General features: G+C 37.0%; 1 protein-coding gene across 1 annotated transcript in view; it reads left to right on the plus strand.

The window, feature by feature from the left end:
* The first annotated feature begins 5,600 nt into the window (after window positions 1-5,600).
* The window catches only part of FGF12 (fibroblast growth factor 12), a 614,102-nt gene continuing 603,978 nt past the window's right edge, over window positions 5,601-15,724 (plus strand). The window contains exons 1-2 of the mRNA XM_066347563.1: window positions 5,601-5,732; window positions 5,883-6,025. Coding sequence (XP_066203660.1) covers window positions 6,013-6,025 — 13 coding nt within the window. The 5' untranslated portion in view covers window positions 5,601-5,732; window positions 5,883-6,012. The remainder of the gene's footprint in view (window positions 5,733-5,882; window positions 6,026-15,724) is intronic.

Below are 15,724 nucleotides of genomic sequence, written 5' to 3' on the forward strand. Positions count from 1 at the left end.
GTCCTCCATCCAAGCAATGAACACAATGTACATACCATTATGGAAAAAGTTGTAAGGAAATGGAGCATGAACAGGCTTGGCTTATAATCTTGTTTGTAACTTGCCACTTGGGCAAAGTTGTTTTTTCCTGATTCTGAACCTCAACTTGATTTTCACTTGTGTTTGGAGTATAAGATTTATGAAGTTTCTTCTCATTGTGAGACTGCAATATAAACACTGTGAGTCCACAGACTACTGGTATACCCTAACACCTAGAATAAATATTTATTAAATGAATTAATGTTGACATTTTAGAACTTCTTATTCATGTGCTATTTTTACCAGAAAAAAAAAATCAAGCACCTATGCATTTGAGATTTGAGGGTGTAGAGAGTATAGTGTGAAGAAATGGCTTTATTGTGAATGTCTACATTCCTTTGAGGCAGTAATGTAATGGTGCATCTTTAGACTAAAAAACTTCATGTACATTTGGCCTACTCCGACCACAAAACTCAAGGATCGCATTGGTCTTCATAATGACCCCAACCAGATTCAAGAGGTTACTTTTGCAGGTCATTTTGCCAGGGAACTTCTTATCCTCAGAGTGAAAGGGGGCAATTAGTTGAAAAGTGTTTTTATCCCCCTAGTATTCTGTTTGGACTGATTATTCCAATCTGTGTTTACTTGGGACTTAAACATTAATGAGATTGGCACACCCCATTTTAAGTAGGCATCATGCCATTGTAACAGATGGTCCTGGAAATTGTCAGTTGATGGTTTATGTATAAATCTCTAATATTGTCAAACGGGCAGAGTCCTTAATAAGAAATGTAAAAAATGTTTGTCAGTTGGCCTCCAGATGCCTTACCTATGCATCATTACTCTGCCTCACCACTCTGCAAGTCTCTTCAGACTCTTAAAGCCTCCAGAGAAATTACTGTTAAATGCTGTAGATAGGCGATTCCTTGGCAAAATACACCAGATGATCTGCATCCTCTTTTGCCATTTCCTACCTTTTATAGACTGTTCCTTACCTCCATTGCATACCTGATACTTGAATCATACTTTATCGTTTGCTATCTTCTCCTTGGGAAGACTGTTATTTCACCCTCACATAAGGAAGAGAATAAATGCCTCACACATAGTATGTAATCAAGATAAGTTGGTTTTCTATAGCATTGTTACTCTCACATGGCTTTGCCATGTTGACTCATCATCATTTTTCCTTTGAAATTTCTGACATCTACTATATTCTCCCAACCCCCTAGATTCTTTGGGAAGGCATGGTCCACCTATTAGTCTGTCTAAGAGATACTTGAACCTAGGTTGATAATTTATGCTTTTTGACCAAGAATAAACACTGAACACATTTGTCAACTTCCTCTCAATAATCCTGCTGCCTCTTGCATGTCATTTATGATCTTGTTTATGTCCTCAGGATTGCTGATTGATGCCTCTCACTTGCCAAGTGAACTGGTTTTGTGGCCCTGGTAAAAGCTTTATTTCCTTAGACTTATTTACTCATCAGGTATAAAATTAAACCTTCTAAGTTCCACACACTGTTCTAGATGCTGGAGATACAACAGTGAATAAATGGACAGGGTCTTTGTCTTTGTAGAGTTTACATTCTGATGACAGCTTGGAACTGACATCCTCAGCAGAGACTGTAAAATGATCCACCTGTTCTATCTTACAGTGATTACTCACTTGTAGTGGTGAATTGACCTCACTGTCGTCAAGAAAAACAGTTCTAAAAGTCAACTGTTATTTTCTTTACAATATTTATCCAAGTATAACAGATGAATAGTAAGAAAATAATTGGACACAAAGAAAAGGTCAAAAATTCCTCTCAATTTATATCCAGTACTTCTGGAAGAACAGTGTGAATATATGGGGAATAAAAATCTATGTGGGCTTTTAATTGAGTTGACATATTATGGAGACTCTTTAAATTGTTAATTATAATGTAATACATTACTGTTAAAATCATTCCCACTCATTTACATTGTTTCTGTACATTCTAGTAGGAACCAAAGCTAGAGAAGCTGAGTGTGCACTCATAGCCCATCTAGTACATAGGTTAACTAGAATTAGCCTGCAGTGTCAGTGTCGGCGGGGCTACTTTGATTCAGCTGGGTAGTATAAATACTATGGCCATTTATTTTATTGTCCAAAATAGGACAGTTTTTGATGGTGAAAGGAGAAATACAAGGGGTCTAGTTCCACCTAACCCTGGCATTTTCAAAGAGCAAATGACCAGGCTGCTAGTGTATTTCCCCCTTTTTAAGTTCACCATCAAGCAGGTTCATCATAACTAGGTCAAATGATTTCTTATTGATACTTCTCAGAAAGCAGCTCTGCCCTTAAATCCTCTCCCACTTTGATGGTAGAGATGGTGGGGAACCCTGTCTTTTTTAACAAATAGGGAAGACCTTGAAGGCTTCCATCCTCTAATTTTTAAACCCACAGGCTGGCTAACTGCCCAGCTTCTTCTGTGCTCTCACTCCAACTGGGATTGTCTATATTGTACCTTACTATATCTTTTAAAATTACTTGTTTCCATCAACTTTAGTAAGCTTTATGCTTCTGTAGGGAAGAGGTCATGTTATTTATCATTTAACCTCTCTGTGCCTCTAGTTGATCATTTGTAAAACACAGATAATAATAGTACTAACCTCATAGAATTTTATAAAAATAAAATGAATTAAAACATTTGTAATCCTTATAATAATGCCTGGTACATAGTAATCTCTTAGTAGTGTTAGCTCAATATTATTATCATCATTACTTGTTATTATAGAACCTGTAGTCAATGTCATATGCACAAAAACATGTATGCTAAATATTATTAATTCACCCAACATTTATTATTTTTCCCTGTATTCAAGACAATCTATTCACTACAAATATGAATCAGGAACCCAATCTTAGTAAGGCTGGGAACAGTAATGATATATGCACATAAATAATTATAATACAAATAGAAAGTAATAGGTAATATAAGAAATGTAAAGATCTAGAAATATTGTTATTTTAAATAGAGAAATATTTCAAATTGAAAGGATCAGGAAACACTGTAAGAGTGAGATAGAATTTTAGTTTAATCTTAAGAAAAATATAGTATTTGGATATGTCTATAGAAATTTGTGTTAGAGGTGAAGATATTCCAAGGATAACTATGTAAGTAAAGGTATGGAAAAAGAAAATCTTGACTTTTTTTTTAGGCAAATGGCAAGTATTACCTAGAAGTTAAGCTTGGAGAAGACTTGAAGGGTAGTCTGGAACAAGATAATGGAAAGGTCTTGAACATTAGACCACAGATTTTGTGTTACATTTGATTTATTTTCTATTTAATAAAGCATCTGGGTTTTTTAAATTATGACTAAAAATTATGAAAATTCATGAACTAGGAGGCTCTTCCTGTTCTTGTCTACTGTAGATAATGGGGAGGTGGTTACATAAGACACCATCTTGGAGTAGATGGACCAGCTCTGCAGATTCTGAGCCTGGTTCTGCTCCGCTATCAGACTCTTATCATCTCTACCTCTCCACCTGTAAAATAATAAATATTAAGGATGTAGGTAGGTGAACTTTAAAGGTATATCCTTCTCAAAAACTTTGGAGAAGGAAAGAGGATATAATAACAGGGTACAGTGTTAGGAGCAGAAATTATTTATCCCAGTGAAATAGACTAATTGTTCTAATTTTTTTTTAAAAAGCCAGTCTTAGTAGTTGCTCTATTATAATTATTTTTAAAAGAAACAATATTTGCAAATTATAGAAAAAGAAGATAAGGAAAGATGAAAACATAAAGCCACCAATACTACAGTCCCTCAGAGATCTATACATATTCTGCTCCAATAGTTTTTGTCAGAGTCCAATGTATCACCTCCTAGCCCCCTTTTCTCTGTTACCCCCTTCCTCACCCCTTGTTTGATGGGTCTCTCTCATGTATATTTTTGGTATATTTCTCTTTCTAACCATTCATCCTCTTTTTTTTTTTTTACTCTGACCATCTGTCTCTTCATCCACCTGTCTTCATATATATGTATATTAATTATAATATTTTACAAGATTGTAAGAGTGAGAAGAAGAGTATCAAATGAACTTCATTAAGAACAAGTTTAAGAAAACAATAGACTATTGTTTTTAAAGAATAAGTCTACTCTTACCCTTAGCCTACTTCCTAAACCTATCAAAATTTTAAAAAATTCTGAGTTTTGTTATTTTTCCAAATATTGACTTGGGCATGCAATTGGAGAGCCCAAAGGTTAGCAGACCCTAGGTTTTGGCCTCTGTAATCCCACACTCTAGTGGTTTAATTCTTCAGTGCTGCATGGAGGAGGCTTTGCTGGACCACAGCAGTTCATCAACAGGAATCCTTCACTAATAAATGTCCAAGTCTGGCTGAACCACCATGATTAATATTTGTAATAAAGGCTTTTAGGCATTGGAAAATCCCAGGATGCCTTCTGAATCAACAAAAGATTGAATTATAATCAGCCTCAGGTTTCTTGTTGGGAGTACTATACTGTATTATAGTTCAACGTTTTGAAAATTGGGATTAGAAGTCTACTCTGGAGGGATCTTTGTGTAACCTGGAGTGTGTGATTAATCCACACATCTCTCTCCTGAGCCATCCCAGATAATAGTTTTCTATATTTGTTGTTATGCTTGAGAATAAGGAATATTCTCTCAGGGGCATTTGGACTATGAAAGAAAAACAGGTAGTAAACACACGTTTATTTCTTATTAAATATTTTGCAGATAAACTAAATATAGTGTGAGCTTTTAAAAATATTGTGGTATGAAAGTGGTACTTTAGGGAATTTTTCACTTTACGTTTTTCCTTAGAGCCTTATACATGAAAAACATTCTCCCTATGCCCCTTTATGAAAATGATTATATGTAAAGTTTTAAAGTATTTATATCAATAAGGTGACTCCCCACCTTTGGAGACTCTACTTCTTGGTAGAGTGTTGGAAATAAGCTAAAAAGAGAACCCCAGAATGTCCTCAGTGGCTTTGTTTGGAGAACTTTCTAAGCCTTGGAACCTGTTTATGGAAGTTTTGGGGTGGAGGCAAAGGGGGTCTCAGGGAAGCAAGAAAATTCAAGCCTGAGTATTGAAGAAGCAGGAGAATATTAGCCTTTAATAGCTATGGAACTACTCGGATCCCATCTCCTAAAAAATAAAATAAAACAAATATGGGAATGCAAGGAGAAATATAAAGCCAGTGGGGGAAGTAGGTTCTCGAGGGGGAAGTGTGCACCCGGGAAGTTACTGCAGCAGAGAGTAAAGAAACCCAAATTATGACCCTCAAGTGGGACTCGTAAATTCCCTTCTCTTCCTTTCCACCCCCTGCCTTCTGAGTAAGATTGTACCCAGCTCAGGGACCATCGTCTCCTCCAGGGCTTCTGTAATCCATCCTGGAAAATCATATGGGATCCCAATCCAATCCATTTTCTAGTTCGCAAAGGAAAATCCAGTCCGGCGCTTACTATTAGCAGCGCTTCCCTGTGACCAAATGCTACAGCTCTTCGGCGGGGATAACTGGGACCTTATTGGGGAGAGCAGCGAAGGGGGCAGGAGCGGGGGGAGCGGGAGGTAGCGAAAAGGGGAGGGGGGATGCTCTGCGCATGCGTGCCAGCGCCCATGCAAATCGTACATCCAGAGAGCAAAGTGGGATGATCTGTCACTACACCTGCAGCACCAAGATCGGAGGACAGCTCCTTCTTGCAGCTTCCAGACCCAGGTAAAACATAAGCTGAGCCGGCACTGTGTATGCATTTCAATGCCAGATGTGCTTCGCAATCTATCCCCCATAGAGGCAATTGGCTGCTGCCGCTAAGTGTCCTTTGGTGGCTGATTGCAGCTTCAAGGTTTAAGAAATCCCATTTTTCAGGAAGCCTGAGGGAAAGGAAGGAAGTACGGGCGAAATCATCAGATTGACTTCCCAGATTTGGGAACCTGAAGCGGGCCCACATCTTCCGGCCAACTTCCATTGAACTTCACAGCAGTCGAAGGGGACCGAAATGGAGAGCAAAGGTATGTAGCTGTCCCTATCGGGGGACTTCCCACTGCATGTGCGTGTGGCCAGAGCAGTCCTCAGCGAGGGGACTGCAGTGCTCGGGGAGCCAGCTTCGTATTAGGTCGATAGGAGGAGATGCTATGTCCGTTGCAGCACCGGGGAATCCTGGCAGGAGGGCCACTTCTTTTTAACTCCCACAGCTTGGAGGACAGTGTTTAATACTCCATCAGTTGCTTAGTGAAGTGTGACGAGTTGTTTGTATTTATTTATTTTTTGGGGTGGGGGAGAATCTTTAGATGATGGGGAAGGAGAGATGTGTTGGTGAAGCAATTTCTCTTCTATGGAATGGATGGGCTTAAATAAATATATATCATTTGCCTTAGGATTGCTAATGGGAATGTTTGTATTCAATATCCAATAATGCACTGCTATAAAAAATGTTTGGATTCCCCACCCTCAACCCACGAAGATGGTATTTCTGGGTGTGTATGACCACATCCTACTGCATTTTCAATATATATCAGCAGAGAAATTGGGTCTATTTGAAACAGTGTGCGTTAGAACTGACCTCTAAGAAGAACAGTGTATCGGGAGTATTGCTTGACTCCCAAGCATGATGCATTTACTAGTTGTGGACATGTATATTTTAATAGTCTCCTCCTCAGCAATTCTGTATGATGTACACATACTAACTGGGAAATGAACTGTAAAATTCAACTTCTGATGGCATATTTAATTCACATAAGCAAAATGGCTATTAAAATTGTAAGGTTGGATATTCTCTGAATTTAACTCCATCTATGCAGCTCTCTTCTTTCTCCTCCTCTTCCTCCTCCTTAAAACACCCACCTGGTTGTAAGAACCTTGAGTGATGTGGTCAGATATTCAGTGGAAATACTTAATTCTGTTCAAATGAGAAAAAATGATGTCAACTTTTATGAAACTATATTCATTACCCAGCACTCGAGAGCTATATTTGAAACAAGGTTTTATTTTTAAACTAGGAATGTCAGTCATTGTGCTAATGTGCCCAGGATCAGGGAATGGTGGTGGGTTACCTATTTCTGGGCTGATTAATAAAACTAGCATGTTGAATGATAGCAGTTGTATGTTCAAAAAAGTATTTTAAGTATTTGATTAGTAGAGTTAATTATTTGAATGTAGGTAAGCGTTTAGAGCACGAAAAGAACTGAATTGACATGGATTTAGACTAGCTGGCAATTTTTAGTTTAGACAAATTATTCTTATAATTTGCTGGTGGAAGTTTCCATGACTAACAATGATGCATGTATATGAGAAAATCCATGTCTATAAATATAATGAGGTATATGTTTATTAAGTCTATAGTTGAATCCATTTTAAAATGAGAAGCCAGTCTTAATTCATAGAGGTCTGTAATATTCCAGTTGATTAAGTATTACTGGAACATGAAATTAATAACAGATATAGAGAATATAATTTTATTAGAAAATAGTTTTTTGTAAGTGTGCTTAGATACACCTGCTATTTAGTTACTATTACCTTTATTTTGCAAGAATTCTTGGTAATATGTTGGCCTCAAATTTATATACTAATTTCTGGCCCATGATAAAGAGGATGTATCTCTTAGCAACCAATTTTTATTTCCCTATTTTGCTCATAAAATATACTACATGTCACTCAAAGTTGTAGGTGGTTTATACTATATCTCAAACTGACAGCAATAAAGTTCTAGTCTTGGGAGTTTTTAAAGGAGAAATAATCTGAGAAATATATTTGTGAAAAATCTGGCCAGAATTTCTATGCCTATCTAGATACAGTGATACAGGCATGAATAACAGCATTGACCAAAAAGCAATAAATACTTTTTCCTGAGCAAAATTGTGGTAATTTTACAAAAGTACCATAATTGCCTCATGCAAAAGACATGATGAAAATCGTCATGCGTGTTAGTTCTTGGAGTTTCTTTACAAAGCTGAATTAGTCAGGTAGTGATCACATTAAAAATGGCTAATTGTTTTACATATTGGCCTTATTTCCTAAGTTGAGGCAAATGGCACAGCTAAAAATTGTAGCTAACTTAAAGTGTTTATTATAGAAGAAAAAGAGAATATATTAAAAGGTGCCTATCTATATTCCATTCAAATTGGTGCATCTTTCATACTTTATGCTGCCATGTACAAAATTCTTTCTCCGACAGATTCAAAACTATTTCTAGGAAGACATTCCCAAATGTAAGTACACATAATTATTTCTTTCTACTGATAAATCTTTTAGGGTAGATTCAAAGAGTATAATGACATGATTCAGTTGGAGGGTTTAAAAGTTCTTCATCCCCTCCAAAAATCCAATGGCCCAGTTAATCTTGAGTCCTGTCATTGACAGTCGACAACTTTCACATTACCTCCAGCATTTGAAAATCTTCCTTAGAACATTCATTAAAGTCCCCAGCAAGTTAAACTTGTTATTTACAAGTAAGATAAATTTTCTTTTGCTTCATTGCTTATTGCTTTGCATCACTTCCTGTCATCCAGAGTAAAGAAGAGAGAAAAATAAATCAATTGACCTAGCAATCAAGTCACCATCTAATTTCAGTGATCTTTATGTATCAGAGTAACTAATATTGCTTCAAAAATTTGCTTTGGTTGGTGCACAGTCTGAACAGCCTTGACGGAATTTTACCTTGCAGTAGTAGTTCATAAATTTTGCTGCACGGTAGAATCATCTGGCATGCTTTTTGACCAGCTTCATGCCTAAGTTTCACCACATACCAATAACATCACAATGTTAAAGTAGAAGAGAGATCTGAGGAGTTTGAAAAGATCCCAGATGCAGCAATGTTAGGGAACCACTGATTTAGGCTGTTGATAATCAAAATGTGGTTTGAAAACTAGTTTTCAACTGCAGAATCTTACTCTTTACTCCAGGACTATTGAGTCAGAATCTTAACAAAATACCCATATAATTTTTATTCACATTAAAGTTTGAGAAGCATTGATTTAGAGTGAGGAAAGAGATTTGTTCTATCTATCTATCTATCTATCTATCTATCTATCTATCTATCTATCATCTATCATCATCATCATCATCCTCCCTCTTTTTTGCATCTCCTAAAAACTATATTACATCTTTCTTTGTCTAGCTATGCTATCAACATCAGGCTGGCATGTTAAAAACACCTGTAGAACTTTTAAAGCATAAAGATGCATAGGCCACATCTCTAGACATTCTGGTTCAATTGCTTCTGGAGTGAAACTTGGGCATAGGTATTTTGAAAAATCTCCCCAACTGATGTTAATGAATAGCCAAAGTTAACCACTGGTCTAGGCCCTTGCTACTCAATTTGCACTCCACAGACCACAGACCACATTAACAGGAGCATTAAAGCAGCATTAATTTCTTAGGAACTAGTTAGAGATGCAGAATCTCAGACTCCACCCTAGATTTACTGAAACAAATATTTAGTTTATTAAGATCTGCTGGTCATGTATATACACATTAAAGTTGAAAGGCACAGGTCTAGATCTTGGGAAACTGATTATATCTGAAGTGACATCACTTCGGGTACCTCAGAAGAGAAGATTTGATATAATCTCACTGTAGTCAATATGGAAACCCCTGGATATGTAATCATGGTATAGGTCTTCTTGTTGTCTTTGGATAGAATGCAAGTGAAAGAAAAAGAAATTGCCTGCCTCATGAGTAGGTCAAAAAAAGAACTCACTTTCTAAAAAAATTGTATTAAATTTATTGGGGAGACATTGGTTAATACAAGTATATAGCTTTCAAACTCACTTTTAAATACCCTCTCTGCTCGTCCTCAAGCCATTTACTTTTACCACCCAATTATCTTTAAACACTTATTTACTAGGTCCATTTTGAGCTCCTGACGATGTCCTGATATATACTGATGGTAGGGTGATATTAGACTTCTTAATCAAGGTACATCTTAACAGAGTGAATATAACTTTACCCTTTTCCCATTGTCATATGTCTCTGTTCAGCTCTCTTGAGATTCATTTGATATGGCCTTTGTTTCATAAAATCTTCCCTGACCTACCCTATATCTAAATAATATTTTATTGGAATACTTCATGTGACCTAAGTACTTGCTTGTCTTTTATATACTGCAGTTCTTACAACAGCATTGTAATTCTTGTGTTCTTTATTCAAACAAATTTTTATTGAGCACCTGCTATGTCCCCAATGTGCTTAGTTCAGAGAATATAAAAGAAAACCAAGATGCAATCTCAGATCTAGCTACCCATGTGCCTGATTCAGATAATTTACCTATAAATGGTACTCTAGGGACTCAAATTGTATATGTTGAATTGAATGGCCTTAATTAGTTTATCATGCCATGTTTGTGCACCAGAAGAATATCAATTAGGAGAGGCAAAATAAGTTTGGCTACCAGGAGAGCTATAGAAACGTCAGTTTTATTCCAGAACATAGAAGTCAGTAACCTGACCTGCTTTTTCTATACAGAACTGCATATGTGTTCTCAAGGATGATTCAACTCCGTTCTGGGTTTCACACCCCCCATTAGAGTCCAGCCAGGACCATGAGCTAGTGCATTTCATGAATAGAGCAGTCATTTCTCTGAAATAGGTATGGTTCACCCTACAGAAGAAAAAGAAAATGTCTGTGTGGTAACTCATTTAGGGAACCAGGAAGCGATGTTAAGAAAACTACTTTGTGGTTAGAAACAACAATCAAAAAACTGAGGCCATTGTGGTGGGATAAGTAAAATAAAACACATAAATAACTTAATATAATACATACAGTAGGCACCGGACATAGGAGATCCCTGTTATTAACCCAGTTTTAATGGTATTGCATCATTGGACAAATCATTTTTGCTCTCTGAGTCTCAAAATTCTTAAATATACAGGAAGTTCATTTTATTTAATTCATTTACTTAGTCGCCACATCATTTCAGGCACATTGTTAAAAGCAGGGAATAGAGATAAAAATAGTGCTTGGCTTGCCCTCCAGGAGCTTACATTCTAGGGAGACATGGACAGGTTCAGGACTTCTAACATTGTATGTCTCTTACATATGTCCAGCACTGTATAGCATTTATCTTTCAGAATGTGAGTAGGTTACCCAGCAGGCTAGAATATGAAGTCATATGGTAATTAGCGACCACCACAGAGGCACTTAACATTCCACAGCAACAGTGCCTGTCTTCTGTCCCCCCTTTGCTTTCTTTAAACAAAATTGTTGTGTGGGAGAACATTTGAGCTCAAGCTAACTATCTACTCTAAAAGCTGTTCCAGCTGCCTAGATACCTAGCTAGTAACCTATCGTCTGACTTAGGTGGCTGTTATGAGGCTTGTTAGCATGAGTAGCGAGTCCAGAGGTGGCCAGTTCCCTCCTGTCATTCTCCTCTCCCTGTTCTTTTCTGCCTTTACGCTTCTGAAGTACTAACCCTTCTAGGCATGGGATTTTGTGCCTACTAAGTGACCAGTAATAATATATGAGATTTGTTAAAATTTGGTTTTCTGATTTTTCATGTATTAACAGCCATAAAGAACATTCTTAAGACACTTTGTGTTTTTTTCCAAGGGCTTTTTATTAGGTATCTCCTTTAAAACCCAGAGATTAGACATTTTAACTTCTTTTTATAGATAACAAAACAGAGGCTCAGAAAGACTAAATGATTTAGGCAACTCAACTTTGTTTCTCTGTAAAATAACAATTATTGCACCCACGCCAAGCCCCATACCATAACATCATGAATACAAAATTAAACTCATAGCAATAAAGCATTTAGAGTTCTTTAGAATCATTATTCCATCGCTATTAGCTGTGTTTGTCTTTTCACTAGACCGTGAGTGAGATCCAGGAGGGAGAACTCGGTCCCTCGCCATCTTCGTAGTTCTAGCAGCAAGCACACTGCGTAGACACGGAACAAATCATCAGTATTGACTTCCACAGAGGCTTTCATTTACCAAAAGGGATTGTTTGGAGCTTATTGTTTATATTTTATAATAACTCCTAGAATATCTCAATTTATTTTTATGTTGCTCAGACTTATTTTATTTATTTATTTGTTTGTATTTTTCTGAAGCTGGAAACAGGGAGAGACAGTCAGACAGACTCCCGCATGCGCCCGACCGGGATCCTCCCAGCACGCACGCCCACCAGGGGGCGACGCTCTGCCCACCAAGGGGCGCAGACTTAGTTTTGACAGTCATATAACCTCTGTGGAGTTGGGGATGGAGATGTATTGGGTCAAGTATTGTACCTTGGCTGGGTTTTAAATATAAACTGTGTAAAATCTGGCCATGAACAGAGATTCTCAGTCAGGGGTGCACATCAGAATCACCTGACCATGGTACATGGGACTCAGATATTAAGAAACACCTCAAGTGGTTAGGATGTACACTCTCATTTATGAATCAATAGATAAACTACAGGGTGGTCGGGGTGGTTACTATGCAACTCTAACATGGACTTGTGTCCCTTATCAGGAACACTACAGGATTCCTACGGTCAGGGCCTCGACTTTTATTATCATCCTCCTTAGTGTTAAGAAAATGTACATGTAGGAGAAAAAAAAGAAAATGTACATGTAGAAAAAAAAGAAAAGAAAATGTACATGTAGAAGAGAGGCCTAATTTTTGTGCTACAGCCTTGGGATAGAAACTAGACATGGTGAGTGTCTGAGGCTAAGATGACACATGGTTTCCCCAGCGTCTTCATCCTCATCTCCTTATTAGCATCCTTGTGTCAGAGCCCGGTGGGACTTTTTTCCAGGATCTATGTCTATAATTCTAATTTTAGTTTGCTCTCCTCTTCAGCTACTTTTTGAAACAGCCTCTGTCTCCTTGTCCCTGGGAATGTAGGACTCCCACCCAGGCAGACCACAGTATTTTGGGACGGTGATGCAATGGATGGGGCCTTGGCAGAAGTCTCAAAGGACACCTGTTGTCTCTCTACAGAAATTGTCATTCTTTCTTTAGCACATACTCTGTCTTGCATTTTACCTGAAACAAACCCTACCGCCAGTGACTCAGAGAGGACAGATAATTGAAAGCAAGGCTTTAAACTCTGTGGAAAAAAGTGAAGGGAAGCTGCCGTTCTGTGGTTAGTTTTTTGTGTCTCCTCTTCCCTTTGTGGACTGGCCGTTAGCCTGAGAAGCAGCCCAAAGGGACTAGACTGCAGGAAAAAAATCCAGAAGCTTTCAGAGGCTACTCAGAAGATGACTAAACACATCAAACATTCCCTTCACCAGCAGACAGGAGGAAGCAGCGATGCCAGTCTGCCAAGTGTCGGTCTCCTCTGTCCCATTCAATCCTACACTTGTCATCCATGTGAAACAATTAAGTTTTTCTCAAACCCTCAAACGCGTCTCATGTAAACAGGGCCAGCAAACCTCGGCACGAGGCAAAAAGGAGATGCCTTTCAGCTCTTTACATACTGAAATTTTAGATAGGTTTCTGACTGCAGAAAATGTTGGGATGTTTTTGCCCTTGGTTTTATTCACATACTAAATTGGGCTTAGAGGCTCTACAAATAAGATAATTGCACAAGATTTATTACATGATCGTTGTAATTGTTATAATCTGGATTGTTTGAAGTTATATTATTTAAGCAGTTTTCTCCAAAGTCTCTTCTTCCACTTTAAAATATTTTCAACATTTCCAGCACAACTTAAAATTGAATTTGGTTTACTTATTCTCTTCTGGAACTTAAAGGAAAAGCATTTGCTATGTATCAAAAGAAAGGTTGCCGTGTAAATGCCACTTTATTTGCAAGCCTACAGATAATTTAAAATGAGATGATACAAGTCCTTTTTATTTATGGACTTTGCATCAACATCAGTACCAAAAAACAAAACTACTAATGCAAATATAGCAAAACCCTCAATAATACTAAGGCAAAGGAGTCAACCACAGTGATTTGGAAACAAGATGATTGATTGCTTTATGTAATAAGCAGCATTTATTGAGTACCTACGTGGTCGATTCTCTAAGGCCAAGCTTTTCAAACTGGGGTATGCATATGGTTGGGATTTTGAGATTGTCTAGTGGGGTGATTCACTGAGGCATAGAAAATGTTCTGATAAAATAAAACAAATATTAGATGATACCCTGCAAACCTGGGTTCAGGTTTTATTCTCTATTCAATAGTGGAAACTGGGGGAAAAAGTCTTTTTCTTCTTTCTCTGGAGTTCAGTGTCCTAAGCTACTTTTTAACTCTATTTGTCTATTGATTTCTACTCTCTTATTATAAAAGAACTGCTTATTTAGCTTGTTGGTATTCTTCCTTTACTTGATTCTTTTTATTCTTGACATCTGTAGAAAATAAAACAGGGTTGTCATACTTGTCACATTCATTTTTAAGGACCCCACTGTAGGTTTGAATTAAGCATTTTGATGCTGTGAGTTGTGTGACTGAAGTTGTTCTGTCTGTATCTGGTTTGAGCAATTGAACTGGGCTGAACAATGAATTTGGTTCCAAGTGAGAAAGCACTATGACTGCAGGGAAATTGCTACTTGGCTGTTTGTAGATTGCATGATTGTGACCACAATGGAAGCCCAACTATGTCTGAACTTTGTGGAAAAGATCCTGGCTTCTGGAGACTTGGATTGGAATCCTGATTCCTGCCTTAGCTCACTGTGTGAGTGAGGTGGTCATTTCCTTTCTCTATTCTTGTTTCTTCACCTGTGAAACAAGGGTAGATTAGAAGCAAGATTCTTTTCACTTCTGAGTTTGTAAGGACAGCATTTGTGATGTGTTTATATAGGAACTACAGTAGGTATGTTCTGGTTAAGGGTTTACGGTTGGCACCTTGGTCTCTCCTATTTCTTTGGCTAACTCAGGCGCATTTTTGCTCAGCAGATTGTACATTATGTTTTTCTTTCTTTCTTTTTTTTTTTTTTTTTACATTCACACGTGTCTTCTTTACAATTAAGATTAGTTTATTTATACAGCAGTCATATGTAAAGTTGATTTGGTGGATATAGTTTTCTCCTCCCTCCCAACCCTAACCAGCATGTCCCCCTAAAAAAGGAAAAGAGAAACAGAATAATGCCAACAGTTCAAGAGCTGAGAGTTTTAGTGTTTTACTGACATTATGGAAAGGACATTTGATTATCTTTCAGTTCTCAGTCATTAGCAACATACTGTTAAAAAATAATTGCTCTTGATCCCTCATTGTATCAAACAATTTAAAAACCAATAATCAAAAAAAAAAAAAAAAGCCCCATGGTCATATTTTCTGATGTTTTGATTGTCTACTGATCCTTTTAGATAGAAGAAGCTTATTTTGTTTGTTTGTGTCCAGGTGAAAGTTATCCAAAGTATAAGAGTTTATGGTTAGTAAGCTCAATTTCTTGATCATACAAATAATAATAAAATTTAGTGAGGTGAACTATTCAACAGCCATTAACATGTTTATATGCAGGAGTTGTAATAAGAAATACTTGTGATATGATAATAATTATAAAAAAACAATGATGTGGATATAGGTATTGATCACAATAATGTAAAATTTTTATGTCCCTGGACAAAGGGTAGATGGTAATATAAAAAAGGTGGCAATATTTAAATAATGGTAATTGGATAATAGTAAATTCTTTTCCTTTTCCAAATCTTTATCAATAGATTAATATAATTTTTAATAAAGCATAGTACACTAGATATTAGACTCAGTTATAAATGTTTAAACAAATCTACTTAGACTGAAACCCAGCCAATCTCTTCATGTTTCATCATTTCATGCT

Source organism: Saccopteryx leptura, chromosome 8 (assembly GCF_036850995.1).
Source record: "Saccopteryx leptura isolate mSacLep1 chromosome 8, mSacLep1_pri_phased_curated, whole genome shotgun sequence".
NCBI lineage: Eukaryota > Metazoa > Chordata > Mammalia > Chiroptera > Emballonuridae > Saccopteryx > Saccopteryx leptura.